This window comes from Falco biarmicus, chromosome 1, assembly GCF_023638135.1.
Source record: "Falco biarmicus isolate bFalBia1 chromosome 1, bFalBia1.pri, whole genome shotgun sequence".
Lineage (NCBI taxonomy): Eukaryota > Metazoa > Chordata > Aves > Falconiformes > Falconidae > Falco > Falco biarmicus.
This window is the reverse complement of record NC_079288.1, coordinates 79,253,202-79,272,074: the sequence shown is the minus strand read 5'-3', so window position 1 is coordinate 79,272,074 and position 18,873 is coordinate 79,253,202. Positions and strand designations below refer to the sequence as shown.

At 38.3% G+C, this 18,873-nt stretch overlaps 1 protein-coding gene across 13 annotated transcripts in view; it reads left to right on the top strand.

Annotated features, from left to right (window-relative positions):
• ADD1 (adducin 1) overlaps positions 1-18,826 on the top strand; it is a 66,763-nt gene extending 47,937 nt beyond the window's left edge. For 5 of the 13 annotated variants that reach the window (XM_056339243.1, XM_056339253.1, XM_056339221.1 and 2 more), the window contains exons 11-16: positions 918-1,019; positions 2,881-2,970; positions 3,813-3,905; positions 9,780-9,936; positions 12,018-12,113; positions 16,394-18,826. In XM_056339243.1, coding sequence (XP_056195218.1) covers positions 918-1,019; positions 2,881-2,970; positions 3,813-3,905; positions 9,780-9,936; positions 12,018-12,113; positions 16,394-16,746 — 891 coding nt within the window. In that variant the 3' untranslated portion in view covers positions 16,747-18,826. Of the gene's footprint in view, positions 1-917; positions 1,020-2,880; positions 2,971-3,812; positions 3,906-9,779; positions 9,937-11,038; positions 11,754-12,017; positions 12,114-12,859; positions 12,895-16,393 lie in introns of those variants that run through there. The other 8 variants (XM_056339304.1, XM_056339294.1, XM_056339268.1 and 5 more) reach the window with 6 other exon arrangements.
• The last annotated feature ends 47 nt before the right edge of the window (positions 18,827-18,873 follow it).

The following is an 18,873-nucleotide window of genomic DNA, read 5'->3' as shown; positions in this document are numbered from 1 at the left end:
AATATTCGACATCACCAAACTGTTCCTCTAGGTTGCTGTGCTGATACAGCCATTTATCTGTGCAGAAACTAATTCTGGAAACAGAACATTTTGCTGAAGTAGCTTGTTTTAATGCAAAACTTTGGTGATGCCCACTCTTGCTTCACAGTACAGAATCATTCACTAAACCTGGTTAGTGACATCACATTGCTTTTCATACTTCTGTCATCTTATGCTTTAAGTTCGCTTTGATGTTTGTTGAGTATCAGAGGATTGAATCAATGATCTCTTTGTCTCTCTCATGCTATTTTGTAAAAATACCCAGTGCAGAAAAGAAAAGTGGCAGTAACAGGGTTTTAGAGCTCGTGTCTTAGATCTCGCTGTACTTCTGTTTAGGTAAGGAATAGTGTCCTTTTCAAACAAATACGAACTCATTGTGAAAATTCTGATTAAAAATATCCTTAAAAATAAGTAACTATATTGGAGTTTTCCTGCTCCTGCATTAATATGTCTCTTCATAAAGTGAGAGGTAGACTATTTTTAGAAGCATGAAACACTGCGGTTGTCAGTGTGGTCAAGTGCACAGAAAAAAACACTTTAAAACCCTTCAGTCTCCATAATCTCTGAAATGCACATGGCTGTTGTAATTGCATCGTTTGGGGTGGAAGTTATTTGCAGGTTAACTGGCTCTGTTGTTGCTGTTACTAGCCTGACTTAATAGAACGATTCTGATGTTTAGAAATGTATCTGAAGATACAGTATATGTTACTGAAGAAGGAAGCAACTTAAGTAGTCTTAGGAATGGGTAGAAGAACACAATCATTGGTTCAGTTCTCTGCTATGTATAATGCATGATCAACTGTTATGTGAATTTGCTGCTCAGAGTGTCCATAGCCATTACTGCAATTCTGACTGTTCAACTGTTCTTGATATTACAGTGGACTAAAGAGGATGGACATAGAACTGCCACCTCTGCTGTCCCTAACCTGTTTGTTCCATTGAACACCAATCCAAAGGAGGTCCAAGAAATGAGGAACAAGGTTTGTGATAGCAATAAAATAACTTTTTTTTGGTCACCATTACAATTAAGTTGCTTACTTCTAATGAACTAATTTACTTTGCTATAGTGAAATTCTGGAGGTTCAATAACACAGCTCTGGTATTGTCCTGTCCCTTTATAACTGGATACTGAAACAATTCTGAAATGTTCTGAACACATTTGGAAAAAGATGGTATTACTGTCCACTATACGAAGACTTTAATTATCTTACATTTTTTTACTGTCAGACCGGTTGCTGGATACCTCTGAAACAGCCACTACTGAGTTTTATGGTAGTAATTCTGTTCCCTGAGATCATGGTTTTTTACATTCTCCTGCTTTGGTTTCACCATTTGAAATTGTTGCCTAAGCAAAGAAGTCTATGGATCTCTCTCCGTATTGTATTTTGTTATATTGTAATATGCTGTGATTGTTACGGAAATTCTTTTGGCCTTTGGAACGGCACGTTAATAATCTTGAAATGAGCTAGCAGTTAATTTTCCAGTCTTCAAATTTCAGATCTTCTTGTCACCAGTCTACCAACAGGAAAGCATTGAATGCATTGGGGTTTTTTCACTTCATTTCTTTTATAGTGTAAAATATGCACTGGTAATCTTGTTAATATGTAACTGGTTCTGGATTGTTTTGCTACTTCTCACTGATGGCCATATGGAACATGAGAGTCAGCATTATGTCACAGGAAGGTCTCTGTGCAGGGGTACTAGCAGGAACACTGATTTGTTCTAAAATAATTTGCATAAGGTTGATAAAGCTTTTGCTTTTCCTAACTTGGCACTGTAAAATAATAATCACTTGAAATGAGAAGTCTGATGAGATTGCCAAGCAGTTTCTTGGTGTTTGAAACACAAATACTGTTTTATTAAAAACCTGAATAAAGCAGCTAAGAGGGAAGGAGTAAAACATCAAACTTTTTACTTTCCTGATCACGAGAAGGGTAATAAACTAGAAATAAGTACAGATGATGCAGGATATCTTCATACTTTGTGAAATACCAAGTATTAATGATACCTTGTGTTTGTAGGCTTGTATGCATGTCTTTTTTTTGTAAAACTGAATGTCCTTTTTAGTTGTAGAGGTCTTTCTGGACATGTGCTTTTCTTTGTTTATCTTGGAACAAGAGGCAGAATATTTTAGAAATAAATTTTGAGTCAGTTATGAATTCTTCGCCACTGTAGGACAGCAAATTTAAATAAGAAATACCTAGATTTAAAGATCTGCTATCTGTTCCCTTCTTCATAGGGAAAGAACTGGGAGGTATTTAGGATGCAACAAAAGGATGTGTTAGAGTACTCTGGAGTGTCACTTTATGCATAGAATAATATTTATATGCTCTTTTGAGAATATGGTCCTGACTAGATGCAAAAATTGAATGCTGTACAGTGTTCCACTGTAAGTACCGTAAGGAAAATAGTATTGTGGTGCAGTATCAGTGACTCATAGGTAGTGACAGAAGCTTGTAAATGATAGGTCAGGTACAATAGACTTACATAAATATGACCTCTTTTGCTTCTTTTCTCTCCTTGCTCTTCTTTACAAACTGGAGTTGTCTGTTACCTGATCTGTAGAGTTTTTGCCATGAGCCAGTACCAAAAAACCAAAGGACGGTACCTGCTGTAGTACTTTAAAACCTGAATTCTGAGAAATACGAGGAAACAACTAGGAACCTGAGCACATACTTTCATGTGGTGTTTGTAAGCACAGCTTTATTTGATGGGTCAGGCCATAGCAATTGACACTATAGCCTGTTGGTAGGTTCACCCACCCCTTTTTTTAAATAGGAAACATGTGGTTAACTTCTCTCTGTTGTTCATGTGACTGTATTTTGCTGCTTTCCTTTACAGATTCGAGAGCAAAATTTACAAGATATTAAAACTGCAGGCCCTCAGTCACAGGTTCTTTCTGGGGTAGTTGTGGACAGGAGTCTTGTACAGGTGAGAATATAAAATGCTTAAAACTATTAGCTAAAAGTTAATTTACTATGTCCTCTACTTTCACCTAATATATCACTATAAAATTATTCTTTAATTGGCAGAGAGTAACTGTTTATAAGGTAAGTCTTAGAGGTAACACCATTGTCTTTGCGAGAGTGCTCAGGGTCAGAAATTTAAGAGGCTTCAGCCATGTAGCCCAAGCATGTCTGTGGAGGATGCTTACTGTTTTTTTTGCTGAATGTAATGCATGAAATTCCGAAGGCTTATTTATATGGGTTAGATTCTTGTTCAAAATTAGTTGGGCTTTGTGACAACTTTTTGTTTTGTTTTTCCAAGTTTATGTATCTTGAAGTATTAATACTGAGCCCAGCAGGCTCACTATGGGGCAGTAGTGTTATGTGTTAAATATGTTTTATCATGCTTCATAATATTTTATTTGAAGATCAGTTTGGGGAAAAAGAACCTATTATACGTCAGTAAAACTTAAAACAATGTATCTGGATATACAAAAGACTGAATCCTAGCTCGAAGTAAAGTAAGAATTAGAGCTATACAGTTATACTCTGTAGCTGAATGACTTTAAAGCTCTGTATATCCAAGTGCTTTAACTGCCCCAGCTAAGTATTTTCTGATACACTTTAAAAAGTTTGGCAAGTCTGATCATGACCATAGCATTATTCATGTTGGGTGTCATATTGTGTGCATGTCGATTCATTCTCACTTGCAATTTTATCTACCAGTTACTGTTTCTTTGCATGGTTTTCGCAAGCATCATAATGCTTTTGGTTGATGTTTTAAAGCCTGGGCTCGGTTTGCTCTGTTTACTCAATTTACTGTTGCAGGATGCTCCCCTCTCAGACTGTACGGAATCTATTGAAGGGCTCGATCTCACAGAGCAGGCCTTTAGTCCTGCTAAATCTCTGTCTGTTAGAAAGGTACTGCCCTGTCATACTGCTCTAAATACTATTGTTCACCCTTCGTTTTACCTTTTCCTTACCCTGACCTTTTCCTTCTGTTAGTTCAAGATCTGGCTATAAAAGAAAAAAGAAAGATGGATCTCCAAATTACGTATATGCAACTATACAAGCAGTTACTTTACCCTGTTAAAGTATCTTTTAAGGATTTTTCTTTGGCTGTAGAAGCTGTTGAGGAAACACTTTTGATGTTAAGGTGCTGATTAGGTTCTGCATACAGTGGGTTTTTTTTGTGCATGCTATTAGTGCTGAATTACTCTGAGATCGATTTTTAAGTTAGCTTAACCTTAGCCTGATGACATCAGTGTCATTCTGAAGGTACCACATGTTCGGAATACGTCATGCTGATGAACACTGTCAACTTTTGATCCTACGTTGCTAGATATCTTGTTTCCTTAAAACTTCCTGTGTTTATCGACAAGAGTTGCTGAGTGATGCCCCACGCTTCCAAAATCGATTGGCTTTCAAACGTGTAATCATGCTTGTGCTTACATAATACACTTAAAATACAGAGTAAATTCAAGAGAGGTGTGTGTGGTTGAGGTGGGCAGTCCTTTGAGGCTGAGTAAAGAGGAGTAGTTTGCACATTGGACACAATGCGTCCTTAGCTGTCTTTCTCTGCCAGGTTTTGAAGGAGTTTCTTGGAGGTGATCTCACGTGGAAGCACAGTGTGTAAATAAGCATCAGTGTCTCTTCTGCTCCAGTATTTTATTTTAACTCTTGGTTTAAGTCATGCCTAACATCTCATTATCAGAAGAGTTTTCCCATCAAAGAACCAGAATAATTTCTTCCTAGTGTAATGAGCCAGTTTGTATTATAGATAGTTGTATCATTATGAGAATCTTGTAATGATGTTTTTCACATCAGAGTTTGTTTTATCCATATTCTGAAAGGAAAAATAATAAAATACTATTTCCAGATTTAAGATGAAAAATAAAGCAAAGCCAAAGTCTTCCAGGCAGTGCATGCCTTCTATTCTCTGCCTAAGAATGCCTTCAAAATAAAGAATCATTATTGTGATAGTCATCCTTTGGTTATCATAACTTAAGCGGTTTCTTTCATCAGTGATATGCAAGGTAGCTTTCAAGTACTGTTTTTTAAATAATAGCATCATCTTTCTGTAAAATTAGCCAAATATTGTACATGCATTTTTGTAGATGGCAAGGAACCAACAAAAGGTCTGTTGGTTATATGATTTTGCCTAGGAGTAGAGTGTTAGGGTTTAGATGTCCAAACAATGTGTTTCCTTTTTGTGGTGTCATGAAAGTGGTTTCCTTCTGAAATACTTGATAAAATTATATCACAATATTAGTTACAGTAGGAGTGGCCTGTTTAATAATCTTTATTATCTTAATATGGATTGTGATCTGAATGCTTAATAACTTCCTGTTGGGGGGGGAGGGGGGGGGAGTATAACAAACAACCCAAAAACAAAAACCCAAAATGAAATAAAACAAACAAACAAAAAAGACACAAAATAGACACAAAACCCAATGAACCAAACAACAACAGAAAAAAACACCCCACCAGAGAAATTTTCTAGAAAGATTATGCCAATAATCAGTTGTCCATGGTGGAACAAAGAAACTATAAGAAATCTTCTGATGCCCTTGTAAACCTCAAATGAAACTTTGAATAAAACTTCGAGCAGACCTGTACGTCAAGGACTAAAGGACTTTTAGGTACCAGATAATTACATGTTCTCAGCTGACAAATCCTTTGACACTTCACTGTGGTTAAAGTAAAAAGTTCCATCTGATTGCAATAACGCTTAAAATGTGTTATGTTTTCAGTCAACATTGAGATTTATATCAAATACTAATGCACACTATTTTGGATGAAGAAAATCCCGTTTGTGTACAGTATGCATGTAATGCTTTGAGTCTTCTGTGCCTCTGGCTGCAGTACTAAATACTCCGTTTTGCCTTGTCACTTGCTTTGTCTATGTTCTGAGAAGTCCTGGCCATGTTGCAACACGAGCTCCTTGTGCATAACGTGATTTTATTTATTCTTGTTATAGACTTGGTTAACCAAGTTTCTGCTGCAGTCTTGGCTGAATGAGAGGGAACGTTGGTTATTCTTACCAATGACTATTCTGCAATCTGATTTTTTAAAAAATAAATTCACATGAATTTTCAAGAACTTCAAGTAAAAGGGGAATCACCGATTTTGTGTGTCTTCCTTTAGAATGGAAATTTTGTGGCTTTGTTGAGCATGAAGAGCCTCTGAGTTCTTCCCCAGAGGTGGCACTGTGTTTTAATGGCGACTTCTACATGAACAGTACTTTATGAATCCTGGGTTTTTTGGGTAAAGGCGCTGCATTAATGCCAGTTTGTGTTAAGACTGATTGTTAGCTTTAGACAATTAATAAGAACCTACTTGTCATGTATAAGGTGCCAGTTTTGTCCACGTCTATCCATGAGAACAAGATGAAGTGCTTGCCTGTTAAATGATGGTCACCTCACAGCAGTTTCAAATTTTTCTCTGAAAGCAAGATTTGGTAGAGAGGTTGCAAAATGACTTGATATGTAAAATTTCCGTGTAGGATATGTGAGGGCCAAGTTTAGTATTGAATGACTTCCCCTTTGTTGTATCTTTATTGGGAGAATGTGCCCCTACTAAATTCTCAGGAGTGAAAATACATTCTGTTCATGAATGTAATGTATCCATTAATTCTTACAGTGGAGAAGATACTGTTGATATTCAGGTGCTTACACATGGAATCAAACTTCAAATTGTCATCAAAATAGTACCAGGACCATCATCAAAATAATACTAGTGTCAGTGTAATCCAGGTGAAATCACTAGAACATTATTTTTTTGAGTGTCACCCTCTGTTGAAACAGAGTGCCAGTCTTTTATATGGGAATTTATTCTTTCTCTGCAGGCTCTCTAGTACTGGAAGCAACTACAGATCGATTTTCTTGTTCAGTTTTTCTGACCGTTCATAGGAATCTCCAGATGGCATGGACAGGTTGATAGCTCTGCGAAGTCTTGTCTATTTTACTGTCACATTTAACAATCTACAGTACATCTTGTAGTGTCTTTTTAGTCCTTTCTACTTGTTTTCCTTCTGTCCCTTGTCACTCTCTTCCTTTGTGTTGTGTATTTTGATTTGAATTCTTGGAAGGCTGCTTCTGTGGCCTATTCTGTGAAGTGCTGTATCTCTACTACTTTGATTTCTACATGTTTTAGACTAATCGTGTTGTGGAGCTTACCAACATGCTACTATCATTTATTTTCCCCATGGAATCAGTACCTCTACACTTACAACTTTTGTTAGAGGCCTTTTAACTCCTACCATACTATTGATACTGAGCAAAACTGGATGTGTTAATCTGGAAGCAGCTTTTAGCAGATCAAAAGTTTGCCTTTCTGGTCTCGTGTAGTTTTCTGCTTCTACAGTCCAAAAAACACAAGTGCTTTTTCTTTGTAATACGTAATCCGCTTACTGTCTTTGCCACTAATCTTTTTAAATACTATTGCTCTTTGGTCGGAGATACTCAGCTAGTACAAATACCGTTTGCATTAATTGTGGGTGTAGTTTTGTGTGTGTTTGGTTTTGGTTTGTTATTTATTGGGTTCTTTTAATTTAGTGAACGTGGTAAGCTTGGCGTGCTGCTTTTATTCCCAGTAGTTAAGAAAGGTACTCTCTTAAGGAGGAGAGCACATAATGCCAGTGCACGAGTCATCTTGCTGCAAACCGCGTATTTTGCTGTTTGTCATTATTTCAATCAGTAGGCATTCAGAAAAATGTTGTTTCGTGTGAAAGTTCTTCTACTCAGTCATTTTGGATTCAACTTGCAGACAAGACTCAAAGATTCTGAAACATTCCATGGATACCAGCGTGCACTGTATGTCTTGTTACTCTGTTGACTTTCATTGTCCTAGAAATCTCTAGAAATTCTGCCTGAGGTCAGTGCTTTAAAAGCCCCTGCTATTTTTATTGCCAGGGTTCAGTTAAAGACAATATTTAGTTTGAAAGGGGTAGAGAGGGAAATAGAAAATTGCCATGGGTGCCAATTTTCTGCCGTCATCAAAAGCTGGGACCTATAGTTTTGGGTTGTTTTGGTTTTTTTTTACGTTTTCTACAGAACAATGCGGATTTGTACAAAGGTTTGTGGTTTTGTGACTTTTTTTTTAATGCATTAGCCTGCAAGAAAAGCTATGACTGTCAAATTCGTGCTTAATGGAAATACCTGAGAAAAGGCTTTTGACATTCTACAGACATTCTGCATCTGAGATGAGAGGAGTTCTTGTTTTATGGAGAGATGGAGTTGATGTGTAGCGTTTTAGGGATATTTCTGTCCTGTAGTTCTTTTCAGGATCTTACAGTGGAGACGTGTTGTTGTGCTGTTTGTTCTTTAGTACTTCTGGCTGGTGTTTGCTTCCTGAAGAACAGAATAGATTCTAACAACCAGCTGTTCTTACCTCCCTGGGTTGCTCTAGATGAGGTTTCTGGAGATCTCTCATGAGAATTTCAGAAACACCGAACTGCTCTTCTCCTCATTCTACCTGGATATTCTTGCCTGTCACCTTTTTGGTGCTGACAGCTTGTCCAAAGCAGCTCTTAACATCCAAAACAGTACTCTGTCTAATTTCATCTTCAGTTGTGCAGTGAAGATCTCGTGCTTGTCCATCAAATACAGATGTGGAATTGAATGTTTGTCTGTTTGAGTGCTGTTTACTTTTGAACTGTGCTTTTTAATGCTTTCTTTTAAGTATTGGTAGAAATAACATTTGAATATGAAGACAACTTAGGCCAACCAATAACCTGTATGTACTTGGTAATGGAATTCAAATACCTCTTTTCAACAACGAAGGTAATTCAGGCATTGCAGTGACACGAGGCACAGACCACACATCAGTCATTTCTGAACTAGTGCCAGTAGTGTTCTGTATGTACATCTGGTGAAAAAAAAACCCAAATGCTTAAGCAAGTCGCTTGAAAGATACAGCAGCTATCCAGGCAAGCATCTTCCCTATCCGAGACAATGAAAAGTCAGTGGCTTTAGTCTTTACTGTATGATTAGAGGAGAAAAACTAAACACCTTAGCATTAGAGATTCTCTGATGCGGCTGCTTTTGTCCATTGGAACTTAGCGTACTTAGAATGCTAATGTTTTATTTTTATTTGTATAACTTTTTATCTGGCTTGTATGACAAATGTTATAGATGTAAATATGCTGACTTGTATAAGATTACAGTTAACCTTAAGTACTTTAAAATTGCTTGTAATAAACTGTTAATCTGGTGTATACAAGACACATACAAGATGGCTTTTTACTGTAACATCTGTTAGATGTTACATAGTAGCTACTAGAAATGGCTTTTCCCTTTATAAAAACAAAAAACCCAAAACGAAACAAATAAAAAAAAAAACCCAACCAAAACAAACCACAACCAAAGATACCTATGAACTGAGTTCTGTGAACTTCTGCTTGTATTCTGTGCCCAATTGCCATGTGGTTGGGCCTGGTATCCTGGTGCTTCTGTGGGAAGAAAAAGAAAAACTTGCTACTTCTGTGACTTCAAATATAATTCAGCTAAACTGTTTGGCTGCTGTTTGATCTGCTGCTTAATGGTGGATGTTCCCTGGTGGAAACAGTGATGTGTCTGTAAGAGTAATAAATGAAACCTGCTTTCTCCTGTATATTAAACTGCTGTTGATTAAATAAATTTAAAAAACCCAAAACCTAAAAGAAAATAAATGCAGCACTTTCCAGATTATCTTTTTGTTTCGTTTTTAGGTTGATTTGCTTTGTAGCCTCTGTACTTCTCAGGGTTCTGCAAGTTACTGCTGGATTGCAGATGTATCTTAATTTTCTTTTGTCAGGGGGAACTGGTGACTGCGTCAAAGGCAATAATTGAGAAAGAGTATCAACCAAAAGTCATAGTGAGCACAACAGGACCAAATCCTTTCAATAAACTCACTGATCGAGAACTGGAAGAATATCGCAAAGAAGTAGAAAGAAAGCAGAAGGGACCAGAAGGTTGGTTTCTCTGTGTGTGTTTTTTCTGCAGTAGATTATAACAACAGCAAGTTTATTGCTAATTGAAAGCTGGGTCACCTGCAAAGGCTACGGATAAATTACTCGGCTTCGGTGTTTTAGCTTTTCCAGTGTGAATTAGAAATCTAAAAAGCATGTTGGAGATAGAATGTGCAATCTAAGTGGTAATGGAGTATTCTGTAAAATGCATAGATCTTATTTTAAAATAACTACCCTAGTAGACCAACTGGGGTGTTTTGTGTGGCCAGTTACTGCTGCGATTAGGAAGTTGAAAGCTTGAAACTTCAGTCAGAAAAATTTTTAGGTACTGCAGAGTATTGCAGATTGTTCAGCTTTGTTTCCTTTGGCATTGGGGATGAGTTTAGGCTGAGAGAATGGTGTTGCTTTTTAGCAGCAAAAGTGCTGTTTTCAAACTCGCTGAAAATTGTGCATTTGAGAAATTTGTTCAGTGGGGAAGATGCAGAACAACATTTGATTGCTACGTGGAAATGGCACGCCCTGGGGACCTGCCCCCAAACAGACTTTCTAAATTATTATAGAATTATGGGAGATTTGTGCTGTAAAGTGAAACCGTTGCTGCATCTGAAGTGGTTATCCTGCTTTAACTTCTGTGTGATTTTAAGGGATAATACTTAACAGTGCTTCTCTGTTGTTAGGTTTTGAATTCGAGTGATGCAGGAACCAGAAGTGCTGTTTCTTTTGCAGTGCGTGCTCCCTGCTTCTGCTTTGTGATAAGACAATGTAGGGAGCCATCATAGGTCAGATGTGTTTAGTTAATCAAGTAGTGGACTGTGTGGGGTGGGATACTCTGCTCTTATGCCTGTATAACTGGATACACTTATTCTCTGAGTATCACTGCTACATCCTTCTTAGATAAGATATCAAAATATGGAGAGACTGTATTACTGAGTCAGACACCAGCTGGGGAACAGAGTACGTTGCTCAGAAATCAGACCATCAGTGAGCAAAATAACGTCAGATAAAAAATGTCTGGATTTGAAAGGCAGATCAAAAACCTGTCTAGGAACAGATATGAAGACGACTTTACAGGATCGTGGTGTATCATCACTGTCTAAATCTTTAGATAACACTCAGTTTGCTGCTGCATGGGTTTCTTGTCAGACTGCGCAGCAAGTCATCACACATCTTAACCAGGAAGAGCCAGATGGGCAGAAGTCCTCCCATAAGGAATTTCATACTGCAGTGATCAAAGCGTTAAGGTCCGATCCTGACCTTTTGGCTGAGGCCTCAGGTATTACTAATATGGTACAGTTGCACTTGCAATCTGAGGAACAACCTCTTTATCTACACGATTTGGAGATTCTCAGTTGACTCTCATCTGTGGGACTGATTGCACTTTTAATTGCTTAGGTGGACTGTGCAGAACAATTTTTTAATATTGTTCCTGATACGTGGTGTACTCTATTAATAATTTTCCTTTGGATCTAGGGCTGTTTAAACCTGGAAGCAAGGGAGACCCTCCTTACTAATAACAAATACACAAACCACTGTGAAATCTGTTTTGAATCATTTAATTACTGCATGTTTCTCTGATTGTGTAGTCATCTTTTCTTTTTGGATGCAATTTTGTTTACTCAAGAGTTTCAGCAATACAAAACAAGCAAAAGAGCGCTATCTTGTGTGGGTCTGATAACATTTAAAAACAGAAAAAAACATTTTTTCCCCCCATATTTGCTTATATCTTCCTTGTGGTTTTGCCTCACAAGTTTTCTGTAGAACAGTGTGAACCAGTTCATAAACGATTACATTATTCATGCCCTCTTATTAAAAAAACAAACCACAAAACAAAACCAAAACAAAACAGAACCAAACAACAAAACCGAACAACCAAAGAGCACAACTGTGACTTGCACAGCGTTGTTGATATCTAAATATGACTTAATTTTCTTTTGCTTGTTTTGGTATTATTTAATACCCTGGCAGAATTTTGGGTCAGAAAAACGTATTCGTATCTTGTGTGCATGGAGCAAAAGGACACTTGTTTTCTCGCATGCTGAAAAGTTTTGTCTGGCTTTCCAATGTGTCTTTGTCCACATCTGCAGAACCTTCAGAAGATGGCAGGCAACAGAAAGAGAGAAGTCCCCCTGATCCCACCACAGCTCGCACTCCTCCCAGTACGCCGATTAAAATAGAGGAAGGTATGTTCTTCCCATGTGGGGGCCAGGGGAAACCAGTAACTGTATCATTAGTGACTGACGCATGAAAATATATGAACTAGTATCTAATAAAGGTAAATTATTTATTATATTTTTATACTACCTAAAATATACTCCACTCAACTAGGAGTGTAACAGGAGTTAAGTTTACAATAATAAAGAAGTGTGCATTGATGTAAAGACAAATTTTCATCCCTTCAGAATTGCCTTGTCATCTCTTGGTGTTTCTCAACTGATTCACTCTTTTGTACATTTTCTGTGAGAAAGAAGTGCTCTTATGAAATGAAATAGTGTCTGATGGTGAACAAGACACAAATTTAGATACTTTGGTTAACCTCCTTCACCGATTGCACATTTCTTAACTGTTATTGTACTTGGATTACACCTTAGTATATATTTTTTCCAACTCAATTTGAATCTAAATATCATTATTTGCACACCTGACATAGTAGTTCTACCTAAAATAAAAGCAGGGCTGGTAAAGTCTACAGTTTCCTGAAAAAAGGATAAAATAACATCTTGAACAGGTGTAATCTAATTTTTGTCGTTTCCTTTACCTTGTACATTGGATATATCACTTGTCTGTTAGTCTTCCATTCACTACTTCATCTCATTCTGTTTTCTATAAGAATGGTTGCAACCATTCTTCTGACTTAACACAATGGCTGTGATGAATGCATAGATTCTCTACTTGTGCTTTTTTCTTCTTGTGGCTGCGTTACAAACAGGAGATGGATATGCTAAAGAGTACCTGTTACCATAGTAAGTATCATTCCATACTCTGACCTGCTTATGTGCTTTGCTTCACTTGTGCGTTTTTGTTTACTAAAGTCTTCTTGTTGATTTTGCTGCTGCCTTTTTTTTTTTTTTTTTTTTTTAAGAAGCAGGCTTTTTCAGTTGAGATGCTGATTTTTTAGTTCTTGACTTCATGTATTTCGAGGTAGTTACAGATCTCCTGTTAAAATGCACTACCCTTTTGAAAGAGACCGTGAAAATGACATTATGTGTTTCCATATCTGTGTGTCTGGTTCCTCAGTTTAAAGAGGAATAGTCTGAAGTTGTCTTTCAGATACAGCTGAAACAGGTCTGGGAGTTTCTGCCCCAACACTTTGCTGCTGCCTACGCGACTCGGACCTGGTAATGAAATGGAAGAAAGTTCCTAATCCATTCCAGTGCAAAAGTGTCACTGCTGACATTGGTTTGGACTTAACCAGCAGACTTCTGCACAGAAGTGGATACGGAGCTACTCCTATGTTACATATGGCAGCTGTAGAGAAATTCAAAATACATCTAAGGAGTAATGGCAAGTACTTGGCGGTAGCAACTTCTACAGCTGTTTCGGCTAGATCTGCAGGGCTACCTCAGATTACACTGCAAAGTAACAAGGATGTTTGGTCCCCTCCATTTGTGTGTCCTTTGTATCCGAAAATCAGTGTGTTTGTCATAGATATGAAAGTAGTCAAACTACCTGGTAGACACCTGTGATGTTGCTAAAAGTTCTAAAACTTGAAAATTCTTTTAAACTGAGAATTGTGTTCCACAAACTCTTTTAGTTGTATAAGTTTTCCAGGACAGACATACAAAGATTATTTTAGAAAGTAACTGAAAGTTCATGCCATGACCACTTCAGTTGGCAGAAGTTCTGTTGAAGGACGTTTTCTGTATACAGCCATTTTCTCAGCTTTTCTCCTCATATTTTTCCTATTTAAGTGTAGCTGAAGTCAGAAAAGTTTTTTGTGTTAACTCATTTATAGCCTAGTTTGTGTTTTGGCCACATGTTTGTGTTGGAAAAAAACCCCATAAACCTTTATTTTCATAAATACTGTGAATTGCAAACACACACCAGTATTAATGTTACTTTTCAAACTGTTATGCCACAGCATATATTAAAGGGAGAGCATGGATGTGGGGATGGTGATTCTAAAAAAGGCATTTTGAGATACCGCTGAGTTCTTAAACTGTAAATAGGTTTTGCAGCAAGATACATTTTTAAACCTTCCTAGTTACGTTACTGAAATCCATCAAGTAGAACAGCAAGGCATTTACATATGGCATGCTTGCTTTATTGAATGTGGAATTTGTGAATCTCCCTAATTCTGGTGAAATATTGCCCTTAGTGACCTAGATAAACAGGCGTGTGTTTAATTCCAGCAAGATGTTAATCCATTTAGTAAGGATGATGGTAATTTGACAAACTGGGAAGGATAGCAGTCCTGGATTAATGAGTTATAAAATTGTATTTATCCAATGCTTAGGCCAATCAGCAAATGCTGTTTGAATGCCTATAGCTTCCTAATTTTTAATTTCAAAAATTTCTAATTCCTTTTTGAAAACGTTGCTTAAAACTTTCTTTTAAACTTATTTTAGAAAGATAAAATAGAACTGACTGACAATCTATTACGGTGCTGGTTGGATGCTAAAAATAGGGCCAGCTAATGAATAGCATTTAATATTTTCAGTTGGAAGGGACTGACAGCGATGATCTAGTCCAAGTGTCTGACCAGTTCAGGGCTGACTGAAAATTGAAGCCCGTTACTAAGGGCATTGTCCAAATGCCACCTAAACACCGACAGCCACGGGGCATCGGCAACCTCCCTGGGGAGCCTGTTCCAGTGTTTGACCATCCTCTTGGTAAAGAAATGCTCCCTAATGCCTGGTCTAAACCTCCCCTGGCCCAGCTTTGAACCACTCCCATGCATTCTGTGGCTGGATCCCAGGGAGGAGAGCTCAGCAGTGCTTTCAGCTAATTCCTGAAAAGTAAAATGAAATCCAAGAAGACTGTAGTGGTAGTGAAGAATTGTAGGTGGTGCTGCTTAAAAATTTGTGTCACGTACCATATACAGGTTAAACTCGAGCTTCAGGAGGCAGCTTGTAATGTACATAATTGCTTTCACTTTTTTTACTCTGCCTTAAATCCTGCCTGCATTGTAACTTTAAACTGCTAACTTGTGCATTCTGAGTGTTTGGCACTGAATACTGGTGTGCTTTGTTTAACCTATTAGAAGTTCATGGCGCTCTAGGAAAAACATGTTGGTTTTCTAGCAGGTACTCACAGAACAGAGCCCTCTAAAATACATCAGGGAATTATTGATCCCATCTGGTAAAAATAAAAGTGGCAAGAACAGTCACTGTCATTTCCGTAGGGAAGAAGGGAAAGCATCAAGTATTTCCTGTAAATTCTTGTGAAAGCCTTCACTCTTTCCGAATTAAAATGAACAAGATGTTAGAAGGGGAAAAAATAGTTGTCTGCCTTTTGCACCTTACAATGTGTTTGGCCTGGATTTTGTTCGAAATTCCTCCTTACGTAACATTAATGGATGTCATTAGCCATGTCGGATCTTCTTGGGTACAGTGCAGCGATGAATATTGTAGGGAAGTGTAAAAATAAAGTGTAAACATATTATGCACAAAGAGGAGCTTTAAACAGAACATCTCGTAAGCGTAGTGGGGAATGAGGAAGGTGTTACAGCTGGGAGTGCTGGTGAAGTTCACCTTTGGACATAAAGTTACCACTAGGTTTTTGATGCTTGTTTATACGGAGTGAGTTTGCTGTTAGACACCATGTACATTTTAGAGGGGAAAAAAAAAAAAGGTTGTACCGCATAACCTGCTGAGCTTGTGTAATTTGATAAAATACATGGATTTTACTTACAGGAATCCATAATTTCTACTCGTATCTTGCAAAAGAATTGAAGCCTTTGTGATAGGAAATCGTATTCTGAAGCAACATCTGTTTGATCTCGTGGAAGAATATTGTGAAAATCTGAGCATTGTTATTAAAAATTAGCAAGCCAACAGTTTAGAAATTAATGGAGTTGCATGTATCGGATCACTGCAAACCAGCAATTAGTTTTATCCCACCAAAAGAATCAAAATACAGAATTTCATTACTCTTTTCAATGCTGATGAAAACCGGAGGCTTAATTCCTGCGTGCTGTACTGAAATATCACATGGCTTGCAAACGTCCCAAATAAAGCATGAGAGTAAGTTCAAACAGTTACCACCTTAATGGTTTACACCCACATGATGGAACTCGGCTTTATCTGTTCTGTGTAAGAAGCTTAGAAACAAAACCGACGTTTGAATATTTTGCTTCTATCTCTGTGTCCAAAGCTAAAGGAGAAAAACCTATTACAAAGGCTTTATGCAAGTAAATGTCTTAATTTCTTAATAGAGAGCGCTCACCATCAACTTGCTTCGCTCTGTCTGTTCCAGGGACGCTTACGTAAACTAACGGTGTCCTTGTCTGTCCATCCACTAGAGACACAGCAGGACCAGACTTACAAAGATGACAGTGATGCTGCAACTTTCAAGCAAACCCTCCCAGATCTCACCCCCGATGAGCCTTCGGAAGCACTCGGCTTCCCTCCCTTAGGAAAGGAGGAAGGGAGATGTGATGATGATGTGCCCAAAAGCCAAATGGAATCACCTGCAGTGGAAAATAAGGAATCCCAGTCTCAGCCCGCTGAAGAGCCAGTAACACCAACAGCTGAGGAGGGGACAGCAGCTGATGCAGGTAGTGATGAATCTCCAGGGAAGTCCCCATCAAAAAAGAAAAAGAAGTTTCGCACTCCTTCCTTCCTGAAGAAGAGCAAAAAGAAGAGTGACTCCTAAAGGCCAAACACACTGCAGAAACACTGTCATATTTTAAAATCCATTAACCACTAGAATGTACCAGATCGTACCGAGTGTTTTGTCTTACTATGTAAATGAATGCAACAAGTAATCCAACCAGCCCCTCAAGTTATGGCTTGATTGTTTAAGGTTATAACCAGAAACTAATGTCCAGAAAGGTGCTAATCCTGTGTTTTCAGCAGCTACCACAGATCTGATCCCTAATTTGTAATTACACGACTTCCACGTGGAAGGCATTGAATCACTATATTTGATTTAAAGCCCGCACTGCTTTGCAAAAGAAGAAAAACATTTTCACAATTAAAAATAAAATGCATTGCTTACCACAAGAAGTGTTCTTTCCCAATATTCTGTTCCAAATCACAAGTAAATTTCTTCTTAAATACTGACTTGTAGAGAGGATGCTTTTGCAGTGGTGTTTTCAAGGGGGAAGTATTCTTGGACTGACACGTAAACTTCTGCAAGCTTGTGATTACAGATCATGTCTTAGTCCAGCTTTGGAGCTATCCGTTCCTTCCTCTCTCTCCCCCCTCTGACTATTGTAACAAAATGAACGTGCTTTTCAATTTGCTTTATTTTCTAACTGGCTCATGAAATCCTCTTTGATGTCTAGGACTGGAATAACTGTGGTGCGTTCCGCTCATGTTGTGCATTGAAAGAGCCCAAGCTTTTAGGTTTTTTTTCTCTAGTGAATATAGTTTAAGGGAAATCTGTCTTTCCATCTTGCCTCCCTAAGAATCAGTTACATGGAAATTGGGCTGCTAGAAAAGGTTAAAAAGTAACTGTATTGAAAGTATTTCAGAAGTTTTTCGGCTGGTGGTGTGGAGCATGGGCAATTGTATTTTGGGCCTTAGCACAGGGTTTTTTCACCCTCTTAAAAAGTCCCCTGGGTGCACAGGCAAACCTGCTGCGTACAAACCCTCTTTGTGGCCTTTTGTGTTTGTTCCTTCCCATGATAACAATGTAAATGCATTACACTGAATATTTAACCTTGTTTTATATTAATTATTTTCACTTACGAAAACTGGCGTTTCTCTAATATTTTTTGTTGCCAGCAGTAAAGTATGGAATCCCAAGTAACCCAAAAAGTGTATTTCCACTGTTTGCTATAAATGTTTGTTTAATATGTAGCATGGTAAAGAAAATCACTTTCACCACCGAATTCGCTATTTTCCAGTTATTGCCATGCTTCTGTCTTCACTAACTGTAACAGTAGTTTTAAGATCAGGTGGGTGAAGCTTGCAGGACAAACCATGCGTAATTCCCCCAGCCAAGAGCAGGGAGGGCTGGTCACCGCTTCTGGTTTCTGGTGTTAGCACTTCCCCTGTGACGGCAGAAAACGCTGACACCCCTGCCCGGGGGAGGCGAACACGCTGACTGGCAGCACGTGTCTGTCACAAAACAGAATACGGATGTGACTTTTTAGGACAATATTCCACGTTGCAATTGGTAAAATAGCAGAAGACTAACGCCTTACGTTCGCAGAGCAGAAAGCAGCGAGGGAGAGGTGGGCTGAGCGGCTGGGCGCAGCTGCGGACGAGCAGGCCTGCGTGAGGCTGGGAGGCGCCGCCACGTCTGGCTGGTTTCAGGCAGCGAAGGGAAACAGTGGCCGGGAGGGCGAGAGCTGCGAGGCTTCGCAGGAGAAGAGAGGGTTTGAGATTGCGATGGTTACGGTGAGAAATGGTACGTCACCTGTGGTGGTGTGGGTGGAGGTCGGGTGGAACAGAAGCAGCAGTAGAGCACAGTGCAGGAGAGACCCCTAAGCAGCGATGTTCAGTCGGGACTGCATGGCACGAATGGCTTTCAGCTTCTACTTTAACCTTGTATGTCCTCTGTACACTAGGAAGCATACAATACTTATTTTGCTAAATTGTGTTTTGTTGCAGGGTCGTAATTAAATGACTAATTGCTGTATGTTTCAGTTCTTTAATGGAGTCCCTCCATTTATCTTGACCACATATGCAATGACTCTTAATTTCTAATTTTGTAGTTTGTTCTTTTAATTCTTTGTATTACAATATAAAATGTAGTCATGTATGGTATGGTTACACACTTCGGGGCAGAATGAAGTCCTGTATTTTTCTTTCTTTCTTGTATCATTAAGTT